Genomic DNA, 17,218 nt, shown 5'->3' on the forward strand with positions numbered 1-17,218 from the left:
GGCATCATTGCTACTTCTTTAATTGCCTCAATTAAGAAAACTTCATTCTGTTCTCATGGCTTTATTTACATTAGTTTGTAGTTTCTAAGTTGGCCATATTCTTTCCAGCCTTATTATTTCTTCCCCTTATGGTTCTGCTTACATTCCCTACACATATTTTTTAAAACCTGTTTGTGGGAAAGGGAGACAAACTCTCCTTTTAAGCAAAACACTGTTGTGCAAGTCTAATTGTATTATCTCTTATTATCTGCCTGCCTTAAACACAAATATAAAGGTGGTAGGAATTTTAGAGCTGGAAGAGAACTTAAGGATAACATAAGGCAACCATCTCTTTTACAACTGACAGGGATTATGTGGTTTGCCAAATTTAATTGTCTAGTTACTAGCAGAAGCAGGGTGAGAATCCATGCCTCATATTCAACTTTTTTTTTTTTTTCATCAGAAATTACAAATCACTTCCTAAAGGTGCACTGTGGTGGAGTGCAGACTCTAATGTCAAATTACTAAAGTTCAAGTGTAAATCTTCTACTTACTAGCTGTGTGACCTTGGCCAAGTAATCTAACTACTGTATGCCCCAGTTTCCTAATCTACAAAATGGAAGGCATAATCACATCCACTTCAAAGAGTAGTTATAAGGATTAAATGAATTAATGTACCTAAAGCACATAACAGTGCTTGGCATGACATGACATGACATGACATGACATGACATGACATGACATAACTGACCAGAAAGCTAAGCTATTGTTACTGTTGAGCGCAAACTGCCAGCTGTTTATATATCAGTGATTAACAGAGACTGGGATTTTACTCATAGCTGTTTTTCTTTGGTCTGGAGTTGAAGAAACTAAACCAAAACAATACAAACCAAAACCACAGGTGAAATAGCGTTTACAAATTTGGGTATTTCACAGAAAGATCTAAATTTCCAGTTTCTCTTGAACATGGGTAGGTCTGACATCTAGGCCAGAATTCTGATGAATAACGTCAGGCTGGAGATAAAGTAGCTGCCCACTTTAGTCGGCACCACTCAGTGTTTATGCATGTGCTCATACCCTTCCTGTTTCCATCTTTTAACTTTACCTCCCTTATCACTGCATGCTTTTGAAATTACATCCCCAAAACAATACACAACACAGTGTAACAAAAGCAAGTACAAAGTTGCAAAGTACAAAGTATAGAAGTAGCCTGAAACAATATGAGTTGTACTGAATGGTGGAGATGCTGCTAGTGATGTATGTTGTCAAGAAAGTGACTTTGAAAAATAAAGGAGTTAGAAGAGGGTTGTAGGGAGCACTGGATGTGCAAAGATATTTAAATGGGAAACAGTTTGTGTGTTTAGCAACTGAGGGGTTCAATTTTGAAGAATATAGTAATAGGCTAACCCTAGATAATAAAACCCTTTAGTTTGGATTGTACCCTGTAGGAGATGGATAGTCCTTGAAATGTTTGTTGCTAAATTCTTTTTTCCCCCCCTCTTCACGTAAATCTTTAGTAAAAGGCAAAAAGATTTATACAATCTGAAGAGAAACTAGAGGATATCACTAAATGCTAAATCTAACCTTAATGCAATTATGCCTGGATGCGCTTACCATTCTCCATAAAATGTCTTTGAACCTGTTTTTGAGAATGAAATGCTGTAAAATCCACAATATTCAATGAAATGTCTTTAAAGAGCAAATTGGCACTTTAAGAAAGAGCTCTGTCTTTATAATGGATAAAATAACACTTTTTAGATTTGTCTTAAAATGAAATTTCCTCACTTGTAAAAGGGGATGGTTATGGCACCTCCCTCGGGGCTATTAAATTGAGAATTAAATTCAGTATAACCCATGTAAGGAGCTTACCAAGACACGTGATACAGAGTAAAAGTGGTCAACCTTATTTTAGTTATTGTTATTTTAATCATTATTGAATCTTCCTGTGTATCATCCCTCTCAGAAAACATACCATTTTATTAAGTCAAATGAGTATTTGTCATTGAAAACTGAAGTAAAATAAAACGTGTCATTTTCGGGCTGCATTTGGTATAAATGCAAAAAAATACTGGATGAAATGCCAAGATGAAACTTCCTTCTATATTATTGATTGCAGAAGCTTAGAGAACAATGTAAATATTTTAATGCAACAAAGAGAGACATAGAAAGTGTAAGTTATTTTCTATAGTTACTAATTCAACATAATATTTTATTAGGTACTTTCTCCAGTACCCCTTTCCTCCAGGCTCAAAGAGGAGAAAAAACACTCGGTGTAGACCAGGGGTTGGGAACCGTTTTGGCTGAGAGAGCCATGGACGCCACATATTTTAAAATGTAATTCCATGAGAGCCATTCAATGACCCGTGTACATTAAGCATTATCCAATAAAAATTTGGTTTTGTCCCGGAGGACAGCTGTGATTGGCTCCAGCCACCCGCAACCATGAACATGAGCAGTAGGAAATGAATGGATTGTGATACATGAGGTTTTATATTTTTAACATTTTTTTTTATTAAAGATTTGTCTGCGAGCCAGATGCAGCCATAAACGAGCCACATCTGGCTCGCGAGCCATAGGTTCGCGACCCCTGGTATAGACCTTCTCATATCTGACAGTAACACCTCCGATAGCTAGGGAGCGCACACACCCATTTGGCGGGAAAAGAATAAATAGACTAAATTCGCAAAATCTGTTTCTGCTGAGTTTATAAACAGATCAAGTCCATTGGCTTTTGTGCCTTGTGGGACTTGAAGTCCAGAGGGAAGAAGTAATCAGGGTTATTGAGATTTGGCAACTAGCAACCCCTGCAGGTCTGGGATGTGTGGACTACAACTCCCGACAGACACTGCAAGGCCGCGCCGTAATTACGGGAACCAACCGTACCTGAGCAGGGCAAGCCCTGCCCCAGGCTCGAGGACTGCCTCCACCAATGGCAGAGCTCCCAGTGCAGAGTCTGTGGGTTAGGTTGTGAGGCTCTGGCTGGAGTCTGGGAGGAGCCGAGAGGTTCAGAACGGGCTCGGTCGCTGGGTGGGTCGGGGAGTTCGGCTCTCCCTTAATTGAAGCGGCAGTGGCCGGGCTGGGCGCCGGGAGTGGGAAGCGACGGCGCGGCTGGAAAATGCCAGTCCATTCCCGTGGGGATAAGAAGGAGACGAACCATCATGATGAGATGGAGGTGGACTACGCCGAAAACGAGGGGAGCAGCTCAGAGGACGAGGACACGGAGAGCTCGTCGGTCTCCGAGGATGGGGATAGCTCAGGTGTGCCACCCTGCGGGGCAGGGACCGAGTCCTCGCGCCGGGCTAGCGACAGGCCGCTCTTCGCACGCTGGGCAGCTGCGTCCTGCTGGGAGAGCGGGGCGGGGAGACAGGCGAGGGGCGGAGACTGGCTCCTAGCCCTCGGCTGCACCCGGACGGTCGCGGGGCGCTGTCTGGCTCCAGGCGGGTCCTGGTTGGCGGGGCGGAGCAGGACGCGGGCCTGGGCTTGCCCTGCCCGGGACGCAGCTCCGTCCTACTCGCGGTCGGACCCGCCCTTGGGACCTCCGGGCAATGCCCGGGCTATGCACGGAGGTGGGAATGTCCCGCAGCCTGTCTGGGAGTCTCTGGGAATAGCTCCCCTCCCTAAACCACAGACCTCTTTCCTTAATTTTCACCTTTGCTACCTTCTCAACATGAGTGGATTGTCGAGGCCGAGTTTAGATATGTACCGGATCTTGGCTGGCTTAGAATTTATCAACCTCGGCGTCCCTGTCAACCTGTCAGCGCTTGACAACAGTCGGTGCTCCTGAAGGGAAGGAAGGGGCGGGGGGCTGACTTGGGAGCTGTCCTGTTTTCAGCATCTCTGAAGTTTTCAAGACCGAGAATAGCCCAACATCAGGGGTGATTTGGGACTCTTATGCTAATAAATTGGCTGATTTGGGGGAGCTTTGAATTTCTCCAAATCTCCCTGCAATCTTTTCTAACTTTGGTCTGTTTCGAGTGGTGTTTTTGTGTTGGGGAGGGGGCTGGGGTTTTGGGGGAAGCAGGTTAACACTGCACATCAATTTTGCAGACTTTTAGGAATGATTTTTTTTTTTTAAAAGATGGAATTTGTGATGACTTGGATTCTTTTCCTCTAGCCGTATGATGAAGATGATATTCTTTTTCTTGGCCTGATTTTGGCCATGAAAGGATCAATGACAAGATTATGATGGCAGTATGTTATTATCCTGACACTCTTTTTAGGTCTTTCAAAGAGAATCTTTCAATCAATAAATTAGCCATCCAAAAATAAGTATGAGTGACTTCCTTGTGTAACACTAGTCAGTATTCAGTATGAGGTGTAAATAAATACTTGTGATCTGATCTTAATTAAAGAGCTGTCATAAATCACCACTTGATTAAATTGCCAAATGAATGTTTATAAACAATGCAGTAGAAATTCAGAGGCAGAGGAAGTCATTTCAAAATAGTGTGATCAGCAAAGACTAGTTGAAGAAGATGGGGTCACCTTAACTATTTTGAAGAATTGGTAGAATTTGGATTGGGGTGTTAATGGTTAGATGTTTCTATGGGGAACGAGCTTAAGAAAAAGTGCAAAGGCCAGAGCTTAAAGCTTTATTCAAAAGGGAGAAAACCAGTTTGGGAGGAGGGTTTGAGCTAGCAAAGGAAAAGGAAGGTATAGATGCGAAAGATTCTTTTTAAAGAAGCACAAAACAGGATTAATGAATGCAAAGAAACTGGTGGTAGGATGAACAGAAGAGTAAAAGACTTCAGATGAAGGTGGGAAATTTGAGTATTTCAGAAGCGCTCCTTTTGAGATGATGGTGGTATATTTAAGTTAGAGTGCTCACTGACTGATGAAAGTGTGTCATTGGAACCTCCCTGAAATGGGAAGCTTAATTTGGACTTCATCTGGCAAGCCATGAAAGTAGGTGAGATTGCAAAAGTGAGAAATATAGAGAAAGAATATCTAGACTGTATGTAAATACATTTCCTACATCTGTAAAACATTTTATCTTCAAGTGTTCACTGTTATTTTTGATGGGTGTTAGGTTCTCATTCAAATTCCCCTCTAATTTTTATGTCAATTGTTGTGATTTTTCACTGGTTTTTATTCCATCCTAGAAAATAATGAAAATTTTAATTTGTGATATGTAATAATAGTTTGAACTATGATTCATACTTTTTAAGTGCAAAGAAATTGTAAATACAAATTTTGCAGTTAACAAAAGAAAATATTTGCAGTTTTACTATTTATAAAAGCATCTCTTTTATTGTTGGTCTTACATGTTAATTTTCACAGTTTTCTTTTTATCAAGACTTGGTACTGAGCAGGTCCTAAGGCTACAAAAAAAACCTTACTATCCAGAGATAGTGGCAAGTGAGTCATTCTGAAGGACCAAAAATTAAAAAAAAAAAAAGAATTATACTTCCTTGCTATGTAAAAGTAATGAAACATAATTTAATTCTTTCTCATAGTTTAACCTTTATTTGGTGAATATCAAATGCAGTTTTAATACAGACTGATGATTGCCAGAGAGAGTGTGGTTGGGAACTGGATGAGAAGGTGAAGGGATTAAGAAGTACTGATTGGTAGTTACAGAATAGTCATGGAGATGGAGAGTACAACATAGGGATATATTGAATTATATTGTAATAACTGAGTATATTGCCAGGTGGGTACTGGAAATATTGGAAGAACACTTTGTTATAAAGTGCTATCTAACCATTATGCTGTACATCTAAAACTAACATAAAATTGATACTGAATTTTAAAAAAAGGTAGATTAGTTTTACACTTCAGTTATTTTAATGTGTTGCATATGTGTGATGTAAAAATAGAAGATGTGGAATATAGGGCAGACCTGGTAACAATTGCTTTCTTAATAAGTTTGCTTGTTTTTCTCCTCATTTTCCTCTTTCTCACTGACTGAAATTTAGGGAAAGGGAACAATGGGAGTATAAGAATAGGAGATGAAAATAACTTGTTGTTAACAAAATTAGATTAGTTTTCTTTTTTATTTGACTGGCAAATCAAACATGTGGACAATTCTTGAATAATTCCTTTTTTTTTTTTTTGAGCAATATTAACCTTTAAAGGACATAATCATTTTGGTGCTTAAGTTCTGGTGGGTTGGTGAAAAGTGAAAGTGGTTAATTATTTTATAGTCCTAGCTTAATGTCAGTTTTTTTAAATGATGTAAAAATGAGTAAAAAAAAAAAGTTCTAAGACTGTTATCCTTTAACTCCCATCTGTAATTTTAAGTTAAAACCTATAGTGGAGCCTGACCAGGCGGTGGAGCAGTGGATAGAGCATCAGACTGGGATGCAGAGAACGCAGGTTCAAGGCCCTGTGAGGTTGCTGGCTTGAGCTTGGGCTCACCAGCTTGAGCACGGGGTCACTGACTTGAGCTTGCGATCATAGACATGATCCCGTGGTCCCTGGCTTGAGCTAAAGGTCACTGGCTTGAGCAAGGGGTCACTCGCTCTGCTGTCGTGCTCCCCTCCTCCCTCCATCAAGGCACATAGGAGAAAGCAGTCAATGAACAAGCAATCAACAGACAACTAAGATGCCGCAATGAAGATTTTTTTTTTCCCCCCTTAGGGGCCTTCCGGCAAACACCGGAAGACCTACTAGACAAATTCAAAAAAAGATGTAAGCACTCTCAATGAAGAATTGATGCTTCTCATCTCTCTCTTGTCTCTCTGTCCCTATCTGTCCCTCTTTCTGACTCTCTCTGTCTCTGTCAAAAAAAACTATAATGGAAATTATTTTGGATAAATATTGTTTATTTTCACTTAAGAACTAATATAGGCCTTGCATATATAATGCCATATTACAGTTTTTTTTATCATTTTAATTAACATTCAGATATATTTGGAACATAAAACTTATTTTATTTTTTATATTTGCCTTTTTATTAACAGAAATGGATGATGAAGACTGTGAAAGAAGAAGAATGGAATGTTTAGATGAAATGTCTAATCTTGAAAAACAGTTTACAGATCTCAAGGATCAGTAAGTAGTGATGTTAGAAGGTCATTGTCACTTAATCTCAACAGAGAAATTACATTCACTTTGAACTGTTTTTCTTCTTTGTGTATTATGGGACTGACTGATCTGAAAGAGGCTTCAATTATTATTTGCCTGCCTAAGACCTTATTAACTAAACAAAAGGTTTTGAGGCAGGTTTTTTGGGAGTATAGAGATTTCTATGTGGATGTTGTTAATTAAACTGTTTTCCTTGGGTTATTGTACATTTGAGTCTAATCTGCATCATTCATTCCTTTGCTCAGTAATTGGGTAATGGTAGCATTGTTAAAATTTGGGAATAAGAGAAAATGTTTCTCAAAGATGGCAGAGTGGTTTTTGTTTATATCTTAACTTTAGATAGTACATACATTACATATTTTTATATGCTTTATTTAGTTTGTAAGGTTGTAAGGTTGGGAGGTGGTCTTATCTCCATTTTACGTTTGGGAAATTGATGCTTAGAGAGGTTAAGTGATTTGTCCTCAGTTCATTGGAGAGTGATAAATTAAGCCTGGCTTTCTGCCTCTTAGTGGTGTTTTCCTTGCACTATGACATTATTTTGGAGGAAATGTAGTGGAGTCGAAGGAGCACAGGCTCCACATCCAGGCTTTCTCAACAGATTGAAACAGTGCAATAATAGCTTCTTTTTTGTTTTTTACGGTTCTTTTTTTTTCAGGGTTTTTTTTTTAATTAAATGAGAGGTGAGGAGGTAGAGAGACAGGCTCCTGTATGCGCCCCTACTGGGATCCACCTGACCCTTATAGAGTGATGCTCTGACCATCTGGGGCAGCTGCTCTGTTGCTCAGCAACTGAGCTATTTTGGCACCTGAGGTGAGGTCATGGAGCCATCCTCAGTGCCTGGGGCCAACTTGCTCAAATCATTTGAGCCATGATGGTGGAAGGGGGGAGGGGCGGGGGAGAAGCAGATGATCACTTCTCCTGTGTACCCTGACTGGGAATTGAAGCTGGGACTTCCACAAGCCAGGCTGATGCTCGACTGCTGAGCCAACCTGCCAGGGTCAATAATAGCTTCTTTATTATTGAATGAGCAATGTATAAAATTCTTAGCCACTTGCTTAGCATATTATGGGTGGTTATTAGATACTTCCCCTCTCTCCTGCCCTCCCCCGTACATACCCTTTATAATGCTAGGACTCTTATAGAAAGTTGGTAAGGTAAGAATAAGCTTCAGTGACTTGAGAGAACAAAATAGCCACAGATAGAGATTTTTTAAAAAAAAATCTTAAAGATGAACTTCCACGTTGGAACTTGTTGGCAAGGTCATGGGGCATAGCTACATATTAGGAATTGTAGATGAAAGAGAAACTTCTGAGAATATAGATACCTTTTCTGTGTGAAGGCTCTTCAGTGTGTGAATTCTTCATAATATTTCTGTTTATTCTTTTCCCCTGACCACTTCCCTAGAGAAGGCCAAAGAAGAGATGAAAACTCAATAAGTAGAATTGCCAGACTAAAATTAGACATTTATTTAGCATATGAATCCTGCTGTTTATGCCATTTCTGGTCTTAATGGTCATTGGTAGTAGAGATGAATATATACCATATTCCCCCATGTATAAGATGTACCCTTTCCCAGAAAATTTGAGGTCTAAAAACTGGGTGCGTCTCATACAGTGGTTGTAGATTTTTTTTCTTGCATTTCCCACTTTTTCGCGTGGATGCAGAGGTATATGAATTTTATGTTGAATAAAACTTGAGTTTAATAACTTTATGTAATACATATTTTTTTTTCAAATTTCAGGCCCCTGTGTTAAGGTGCATCTTGTACATGGGAACATCTTGTACATGGGGAAATAGATGATGTTTCATGCTAGTGCCACACATTAATATAAGCAATTCAAAATCATCCAAAGTTTAAAATTTTGGCTTTAAAAAACATGGTATAATTTTCTTATTCTAAAGATTTACATTATTAATTTTAAGTTAAAATGAGTTTAAATCCCCAAAGAATGCATTATTTGGGAAAAACAGGAAGAGTTCATCCAGGATCATTCTGGAAAAGAGGAAGCAAATTTCTGTCTTAGCACAAGTAATCCATGATTTAGTAATTCTCATACAATTAATTCAGATATACCTATTAAGATTTTAAAGTTTATTTAGTGGTTATTCAAGAAATGAAAATTACTGTAAAGCTCTAGTATAATATATTACATAGGAAAACTTTGCAATGAGTCATTCATTCAACCTAATTTTGTTCATCTTGGGACTGGCCATTGCCTTGATTTTTGCTTTCTCATGACTCACTATGACCACCAGCCAGTTACCTCCTATCAGCTTCACTCATTTCTGAAAGTAGTAAAAGTAGACCCATTACCACTATTTTAATAGGATTCTTTCTCAAGGGATTGGTATCCAGAAATATATTATAGGAAAAAAATTAATCTTTGCATCTGGTTTATACTTATTTTTTTGTCCTGCTTCAATTGCCTGTTTGTTAATTTTTTTAATTTTAATGTTTATTTTACTGATTTTAGAGAGGAAAGAAGAGAGAGACAGAGACAACAGGAATATTGATCTATTCCTGTATGTGCCCTGACCAAGGATCGAACTGACAACCTCTGTGCTTCAGCATGATGCCTAGCCAACCAAGCTATCCAGTCAGAGCTGTTATTTTTAATCTTCTGCATCTCTATAAGCTGTCCCAAATCCTCTTTGGAAGAGTTGGGAAATAAACTAATGTAATAATAATAGTGATAGTAATAATAGTAATATAATTCTCCTGCTTCTCCTGTTCTAGCATCACAGGGCACAGTAGTACTCATTTCAAAAGGCAGAAAATTCACCATTTGCAGTTTGTATAGTGGTGGAAGATGAGTTCTCTAAAAAGATAGAGGAGCTTATACCACCCAAGTTTCCATTCTTTCAATATATAATGTCCAACAAACATTAATTAAGCATCTACTCTGTGACTAGTATTGTTGCTGTTGAGGGACTCATGATCCTTGATTTTGATGAGTTTGAACAGTGTGTAAGTAAAGTCATGGTGCACTTTTGACCGGTCACAGGAAAGCAACAAAAGATGATCGAAATGTGAAATCTGCACCAAATAAAAGGAAAACCCTCCCTCCCATCATCTGTAGGATGATGACATAACACTGTGTATACAGCAGAGCAGCCCACGGCCATGCCAGTCGAGATGTGGATGGTACAGAAGAAAGTTCAGTGTGTTCTGTGGCTCGCTAAATTCGAATCCTGACCACAGTGCAACGTGAATATCGGCATGTTTATAATGAAGCGCCACCACATAGGAATAACATTTACTCGGTGGGATAAGCAGTTGAAGGAAACCGGCAGTTTGGTGGAGAAACCCCGTTCTGGTAGGCCATCAGTCAGTGACGAGTCTGTAGAGGCTATATGGGATAGTTAACCAAGGAGCCCTAAAAAATCTGTGCGTGAGTCCACATCGAACTGCACTGAATAGGTATGAACCTGGGAGAGTTTTCCTTTTATTTGGTGCAGATTTCACATTTCTATCGTCTTTTGTTGCTTTCCTGTGACCAGTCAAAAAAGTGCATCATGACTTTATGGACACACTGTATTTGAATTCCAGGTTATAGAAAATATACTGGTTTTGAGGAATCTATTTTAAAAGGGTAGTTAGTTGACTATTGTTAATTCTCTTATCCTCTTCATTCAAGATACTGTTCACCTATTTAGCATACCTCATCGATGTTTTGTATGAGTTTGGTATTTTCAGGTGCAGTCATCCTTTGTAGCACGTATTTATCATTTTGCCTAAAGTTGTTCAGTGAGTCCTCACTTAACGTCATCAACAGATTCTTTGACTTTAAGCAAAATGACATATAACAAAGCCAGTTTTTTTTTTACCAAGGGCCAATTGATAATAAACAAGAGATAAGTTTCTACAGTATCTCATTAACGTTATAATGAAGTGACATTGAATGAAACTATTGTTTGAGGACCTGCTCTATTTATAATTTCAAAAAGTCTGATTGTCATGTTGTACTCTTTCGACTACACATCTGTTTATCATTGTATTTTGTGTTTAGAAAAATTTAACCCAGACATGATAATGTATCATTTTGGCAGTTAACTCAGATTATTTTTTCCCTTTTTTAAAGAATATTTATTGCATTAACACCCAAACTTGCTTTATTTCTTCAGAATCATTATATGCATCTCTATACTAATTATAATGATCAATTATAGACAATGTTGATCGTCAATTGTATTGCTTTATATTTTTAAGAGGAAAAAGCAAAATTTTATATGAAAGTCAGGTACCATGTTTTTCAAAAGCCAACTGCTAATTATACTAACATCTCCAAGCTTAATCAGTGGCTTCTTCTGGAAATTACTACATGACCTAATATGACATAAAAGTAATACATGGCAGAAAATGAATTTACCAAATTATTTTAAATTGTTAATCTGCTTTGAAAATTTTAGGATATCTTTAAAATGCCACAAAACCGGGATTAAAAGTGCCTTTCGTAAAGAAGAACAGTGTAAACATTTTCCTGTTAAAAAGAATTCTATCCTGCAAAATTGCCAAAAATAAACATTGAGTTGTCTCACATACTCTGTCTTTGATAAGCTCATAGGTCTAATAGTGGGTAAATTAGCATGTTTGTATTTGGACTCAGATACAGACACAGACACAGGGTTCTGCTGCCTCGTTTTCACCACCGTCCATGGCACAGCTCAGGTTCTTGTCGCGGCTTCGTTGCAGCCCAGGTGAACTGGGCATGCCCGGTCACAAGTTCTGTAGTTCTGTTTTCTATAGCACTGTTGGTTTTACCTTTATCACTTTACTTCCTCTTTGTTCTTTTTTAAAATCAAGTAGGCTAACTATTGTACTTCTGACCCCTTTTCAGTAAAGGTGGAGTGAAGCTAGGGAATTATTTCCTTTGGCAACTAGTCAAGTCTCTGACTTGTTCAAAATGATTTCTTTGTTTCTTTTAAACTCAGTGCTTAAATGACCTTTTCTCTTGGAGTCACTTTATTGTTATGCAGTTAAACAAACACAAAAATCTAGAGTGCCAGAAAGTAGATATTTCAGTTGTGCTTTTTGTTATGAATTAACCAGTCAAGAGTGATATATCTAAAAAAAGATAGAAAAATATTCATTTTGTGATTCAGTACATAGTCAAATAATATAATTGAGTTTTTAACTTGCGATCGTGGCAACAGTGCATTGGGTAGGTTATTAGAATATGATTATTAGGAAGACATAATGTATAGAAATGGTAAATTGTTAGCCTTTGTTGGGCTTTTTAAATTAATATCTTAATTTTTGCTTTGTTAAGACTTTATAAAGAACGATTAAGTCAGGTGGATGCAAAACTACAAGAAGTCATAGCTGGAAAAGCACCAGAATATTTGGAACCACTGGCAACTTTACAAGAAAATATGCAAATTCGTACAAAGGTAGCAGGTAGGAAAGTGAAACATCTTTTTCATATAGTAGTGTATGAACTCTTCAATAGATTTAAAAGGTTTTGTCAAGTGAGCATTGTTGTTAATGGAATTACAAATATATTTACACTGACCAGTGTTGCACTGTCAGTCATCCCACAGTTATTTATTAAATACCTCTTGCTCTCCTCTGCTGCTGTGGGGACCAAAAAAAAAAAAAAGGCCCTCAAGTTGCTCACAGTGTTGTTGAGAAGATACTTTTACAACTAAAACAGTTAGAAACCATGATAGTTTCATTAAGAAATATTGAGATATTGTTACTATCACAGTTTAATTTCCTATAAATTAAAGTTTAATTTAACTACTCTTAGTTTTCACCTGTAAGAGTGATAAGGATTTTTTTTTAATTTATACAAATATTAAAAAGTATTTGTTCAAGACATAAAGAACAGGGAATTAGCCTTCAACTAGATAATTTAATGAAAATTTTTAATTTTGATACAATTGTGTACTCATTTGTGGCTAGGCTATGAATACATGAAAATGAACAATATAAGGGTGGGCAAAAGTAGGTTTACCACTGTTTGTATGGAAAAAGACATGCGGTTGCAACCATTATGATAGCTTTAACTTAAAAGAAGATCACAAATGGCACAGTGCACTTAGGTACAATCTTGTAAGTGCTCAAATTTCCAGTCTTCATTATTTACACATTCTTTTTTTTTTTTTTAAGATTTTATTTATTCATTTTTGGAGAGGGTTGGAGAGAGACAAAGAGGGGGAAGAAGTGGGAAGCATCTACTTATAGTAGTTGCTTTCTGTATGTGCCTTGACTGGGCAAGCCCAAGGATTCGAACCAGCGACCTCAGCATTCCAAGTCGATGCTTTATTCTCTATGCCACCAGAGGTCAGGCCTACACATTCTTGTAGTCTTCGAAAATCAGTAAACAAACCTGATTTCAGTGACCTGCTTGGGTTAGCCCCACTGCCTCCTGAGGTGGTTGAATTCAAACCTACGTTTGCCCACCCCTGTATTCATATGATTAAGTTTTGCTCTTCTCTTTGTAACTGGGGTCCAACCTCAGAATTATGTCCTAGTGCTCATAGAAAGGGATGAATCCATATAAAGACCACTTTGGTTTTTCATAGTCAAACTAAAAACTGAATTCTTTAAAATTGTTTTCTCTTTTCAGATAGTAATTGATCCTCATATATTTGTTATCCCAGAGGCAATGTTGATAATAGTTTCTTTTTGTTACTAAGCCCAGCTTAATTCAAATTTTATTCTTGAGTACTTAATTTTAAATGCAAAGATGTGCAATATTCAACTTGCTTGTTGTCTTTGCATATTGGTTTAGCACACATACCCTTAAAAGTAAACATGTCTGTCATTGTCTTTGACATTCTGAAAGAACTAAGTGAGACTTTCTGGGTATTTAGGAAATAACACTTAGGTCTTTATTCAGTTTTCTACTCTGTGACCTTTAGTTTTTGATCGTAGAAAGAGTAGTGTGTATGAATGTGTTGCTAATGGCATGTTTCCAGATACCTGTCCCTTGCCTTTATGATACAAGAACATTTCTAGGTCCATTAAATTCTATGACATAGAGTTTAATACATACATCTAGAGCTCTTTGCCATTTTTATGATGGCACATGGGCGTGGCCTTGGTACCTCTAAGTTAAACTCTCTTGAGCATCCATTCTATAGGTAAGCCTGGTCAGGAGCACTCAAACATCACAGACTTCATTATATCAATTTATACTTATAATCTTCTTAGAAGCTTTGGACTTTAAATAATAGTTTTTAAATTGTGGTTTTGACGGCTATGGTATCCAGTTGTTTGAGTTACATATTGACTCTGTTTCCATTATGAGTCCTCGGAGATTGTTTTTCATAGGAAAAGAGTTTTATTTTCATTTTGATTATTCTCTTTCAAACACTTGAGAGTAGTATTCTTTAGAAGACTGGGGTAAGAACTAAAGTTTGTAATGTAGTTTTTTTTCTATCTCTTAAACTCTTAGTTTTCTAGTCTTCTTTGATATATACTTTAAGCCTTTTTATTTTTAGAGTTTAAAGATAAAGTTAGAATCACCAGTCAATTTCTTTTTGCTTCATCTTATAAAATACAGTTTGGACAATTCCTGTAGGAAAGTTATAATGAAACTGCTTGTTGCTAACATAATCAGAATAATTGTGTTTGGTTACAGGAATCTATAGAGAACTCTGCTTAGAATCTGTAAAGAACAAATATGAATGTGAAATTCAAGCTTCTCGTCAGCATTGTGAGGTACTGTTATTTTGCTTAACTTTTAAGCTAATTTCCTTTCTTTAAGCCTTTTCTGAGAGCGGAAGTTAAAAAAGTAAATAGAATAAGTAAGTAAAACAAAATTAAATAGTATTTTAGCTCATTTATGTGAATTAAAAAAAAATACAGTTGTACTGGAAGCTGTATTGGAACTAGGATACAAAGAAAGTACCATAGGAAAGAACTAAGTGAGATGATTTTTAGAGGTTTTGTAGCTGTTACCTTAAGAAGACTTGTAATGATTATGTCATTTTGCATCATTGAAAGTATTAGTATAATTAGTATAATATTCAGGTTAAGACTCAAGTATGCATATCCAATAATACAGTTGGAATGTTTGACTGTATTATCATTTCTGACTCTCTAAACCTATTTTCACAATTTTGGCATAATTTTCTATTCGTGCCAAAATATAGACATGTTTTTCTTTGTATTGTTTATTTTGAATAGCAATTAAAAACTGTACTAATTTTTCAAGAGCAGGAAGCATCAATTCCTGGTGGTTGCTTCTCGTATGTGCCTTGACTGTGAAAGACTGGGGTTTTGAACTGGCTGTCTCAGCATTCCAGGCCAATACTTTATCCACTGCACCACCAACAGTACCTCTATCTCTCTCTCTTTTATTATTGATTTTAGAGAGACAGAGGAAGGGGGAGATAAAGGGAGAGAGAGAAACATCAATTTCCGCTTATTTACACAATCACATGTTGATTCTTGTATGTTCCCTGACTGGGGTTGGAACCTGCAACCTTGGCATATTGGGAAACACTCCAACCAACTAAGCTACCCAGCCAGGGAGACAAGATCTTTAGTATACTATGAAAATAAGAGGGCACACTCAATAATGATTCTTATCTTTCATTAACATACCATATTTTTGTAAATTATTAAAATAGAATAGAGAGGTATGAAAAATGGTGGAGCTTCTTGTTTCACTTTTTCTGATGACAACTGAAATGAAAGATCTTTTTCTTTTTACTTTTTTTATTGATTGATTTTAGAGAAAGAGAGAGAGAGAGAGAGAAGCATTCATTTGTTCTACTTAGTTGTGCATTCATTGGTCACTTCCCATATGTACCCTGACATGTACCCTGACTGGGGGTAGAACCCACAACTTTGGTGTATTGAGATGATTCTCTAACCAATCGAGCTATGGCCAGATCCATGAAACATCTTTTCTTTTTCCTTTTTTTTTTCTTTTTTCTTTTTTGAGAGAGAGAGAGACAGACAGACAGATAGGAAGGGAGAGAAATGAGAAGCATCAACTTGTGTTGTGGCACCTTAGTTGTTCACTGATTGCTTTCTCTTATGTGCCTTGACCCGGGCGAGGGGGGGAGGGGAGTAAGGCTCCAACCGAACCAGTGACCCTTTGTTGAAGTCAGTGAATTTGGGCTCAAGCCAGTGACCTTGGGCTTCAAGCTGGTGAACATGGGAATCGTCCTGTCTGTGATCCCATGCTCAAGCTGGTGAGCCTGCGCTCAAGCTAGCAATGTCAGGGTTTTGAACCTGGGTTCTCAGCGTCTCAGATTGATGCGCCACTGCTTGGTCAGGCTATGAAACATCTTTTTGATGTTTACTGACTGCTCGGATTTTCCTTCCTAAAAAATGCCTGTTCATTTCTTTTGCTTTTATGTCAGGCTATTAGTCTTCCCCTTACTGACTGGAAAGGTTCTTCATATAGTCTAGAAACCAGCACCCTGCTGGTTATATGTTTTGCAAATATTTTTATCCTGGCATTGGAGTGTCTTTTCACTCTTTTTGATATCTTGATGAACAAAAGTTTTACATTTTAATGTAGCTGAAGTTATCATCTTTCCTTTATGATATTTACTTTTTATATCTTCTCTACTTTGAGATAAAAAGATGTATATTCCTTTAAAAGTTGAAAATTTGCTTTTTATCAGTTAGATTAATAAGCTACCTTTAATTACTTTTTGTGTGTGGTATAATGTAGGGATCTAATTTTAATTTTTTGCACATGGATAGGTAATTTCAACACTCATATATCCCTTCCTCACTGATCAGCAAGTGTAACTTTTTTAAGATTAAAGATCCGTATGTGTGATGGCTGTTTTCTAGCTTTTTATAGTATTTGTTTCATTGATCTGTTTGGCTGTTTCTGCACCAGTAATACAATATCCTTTTTATAGCTTCCAGTCTAGTAAGTCTTGATAACTCAATAACCTGCAAAGTTTACCTAATTATTTTTCTTCTCACAATTATTATTGTTAAAATTTTTTTATTTAGAAACATATTTCTGAACCTATGTACCCTGATTGATTAATGTCACCCCATTAAAATTATAATTTTTTTTTTTTGTATTTTTCCGAAGCTGGAAACGGGGAGGCAGTCAGACAGACTCCCGCATGCGCCCGACCGGGATCCACCCGGCAAGCCCACCAGGGGGTGATGCTCTGCCCATCTGGGGCATTGCTCTGTTGCAACCAGAGCCATTCTAGCACCTGAGGCAGAGGCCATGGAGCCATTCTCAGCACCCGGGCCAACTTTGCTCCAATGGAG

The 17,218-nt window shown here is 37.4% G+C and overlaps 1 protein-coding gene, 1 non-coding gene and 1 pseudogene across 5 annotated transcripts in view; 1 reads left to right on the forward strand and 2 right to left on the reverse strand.

Annotated features, from left to right (window-relative positions):
- Positions 1 to 1,416: 1,416 nt before the first annotated feature.
- Positions 1,417 to 1,541, reverse strand: LOC136336889 (U5 spliceosomal RNA; annotated as a pseudogene).
- Positions 1,542 to 2,954: 1,413 nt separating this feature from the next.
- BRMS1L (BRMS1 like transcriptional repressor) overlaps positions 2,955 to 17,218 on the forward strand; it is an 85,849-nt gene continuing 71,585 nt past the window's right edge. For all 4 annotated transcript variants that reach the window (XM_066277764.1, XM_066277763.1, XM_066277762.1 and 1 more), the window contains exons 1-4: positions 2,955 to 3,236; positions 6,885 to 6,975; positions 12,282 to 12,409; positions 14,601 to 14,680. In XM_066277764.1, coding sequence (XP_066133861.1) covers positions 3,095 to 3,236; positions 6,885 to 6,975; positions 12,282 to 12,409; positions 14,601 to 14,680 — 441 coding nt within the window. In that variant the 5' untranslated portion in view covers positions 2,955 to 3,094. The remainder of the gene's footprint in view (positions 3,237 to 6,884; positions 6,976 to 12,281; positions 12,410 to 14,600; positions 14,681 to 17,218) is intronic.
- LOC136337047 (U7 small nuclear RNA) lies at positions 6,560 to 6,622 on the reverse strand. Its single transcript, XR_010731763.1, has one exon. It is a non-coding gene; the product is annotated as a U7 small nuclear RNA (small nuclear RNA).

This window comes from Saccopteryx bilineata, chromosome 4 (genome assembly GCF_036850765.1).
Source record: "Saccopteryx bilineata isolate mSacBil1 chromosome 4, mSacBil1_pri_phased_curated, whole genome shotgun sequence".
In the NCBI taxonomy this organism is placed as follows: Eukaryota; Metazoa; Chordata; class Mammalia; order Chiroptera; family Emballonuridae; genus Saccopteryx; species Saccopteryx bilineata.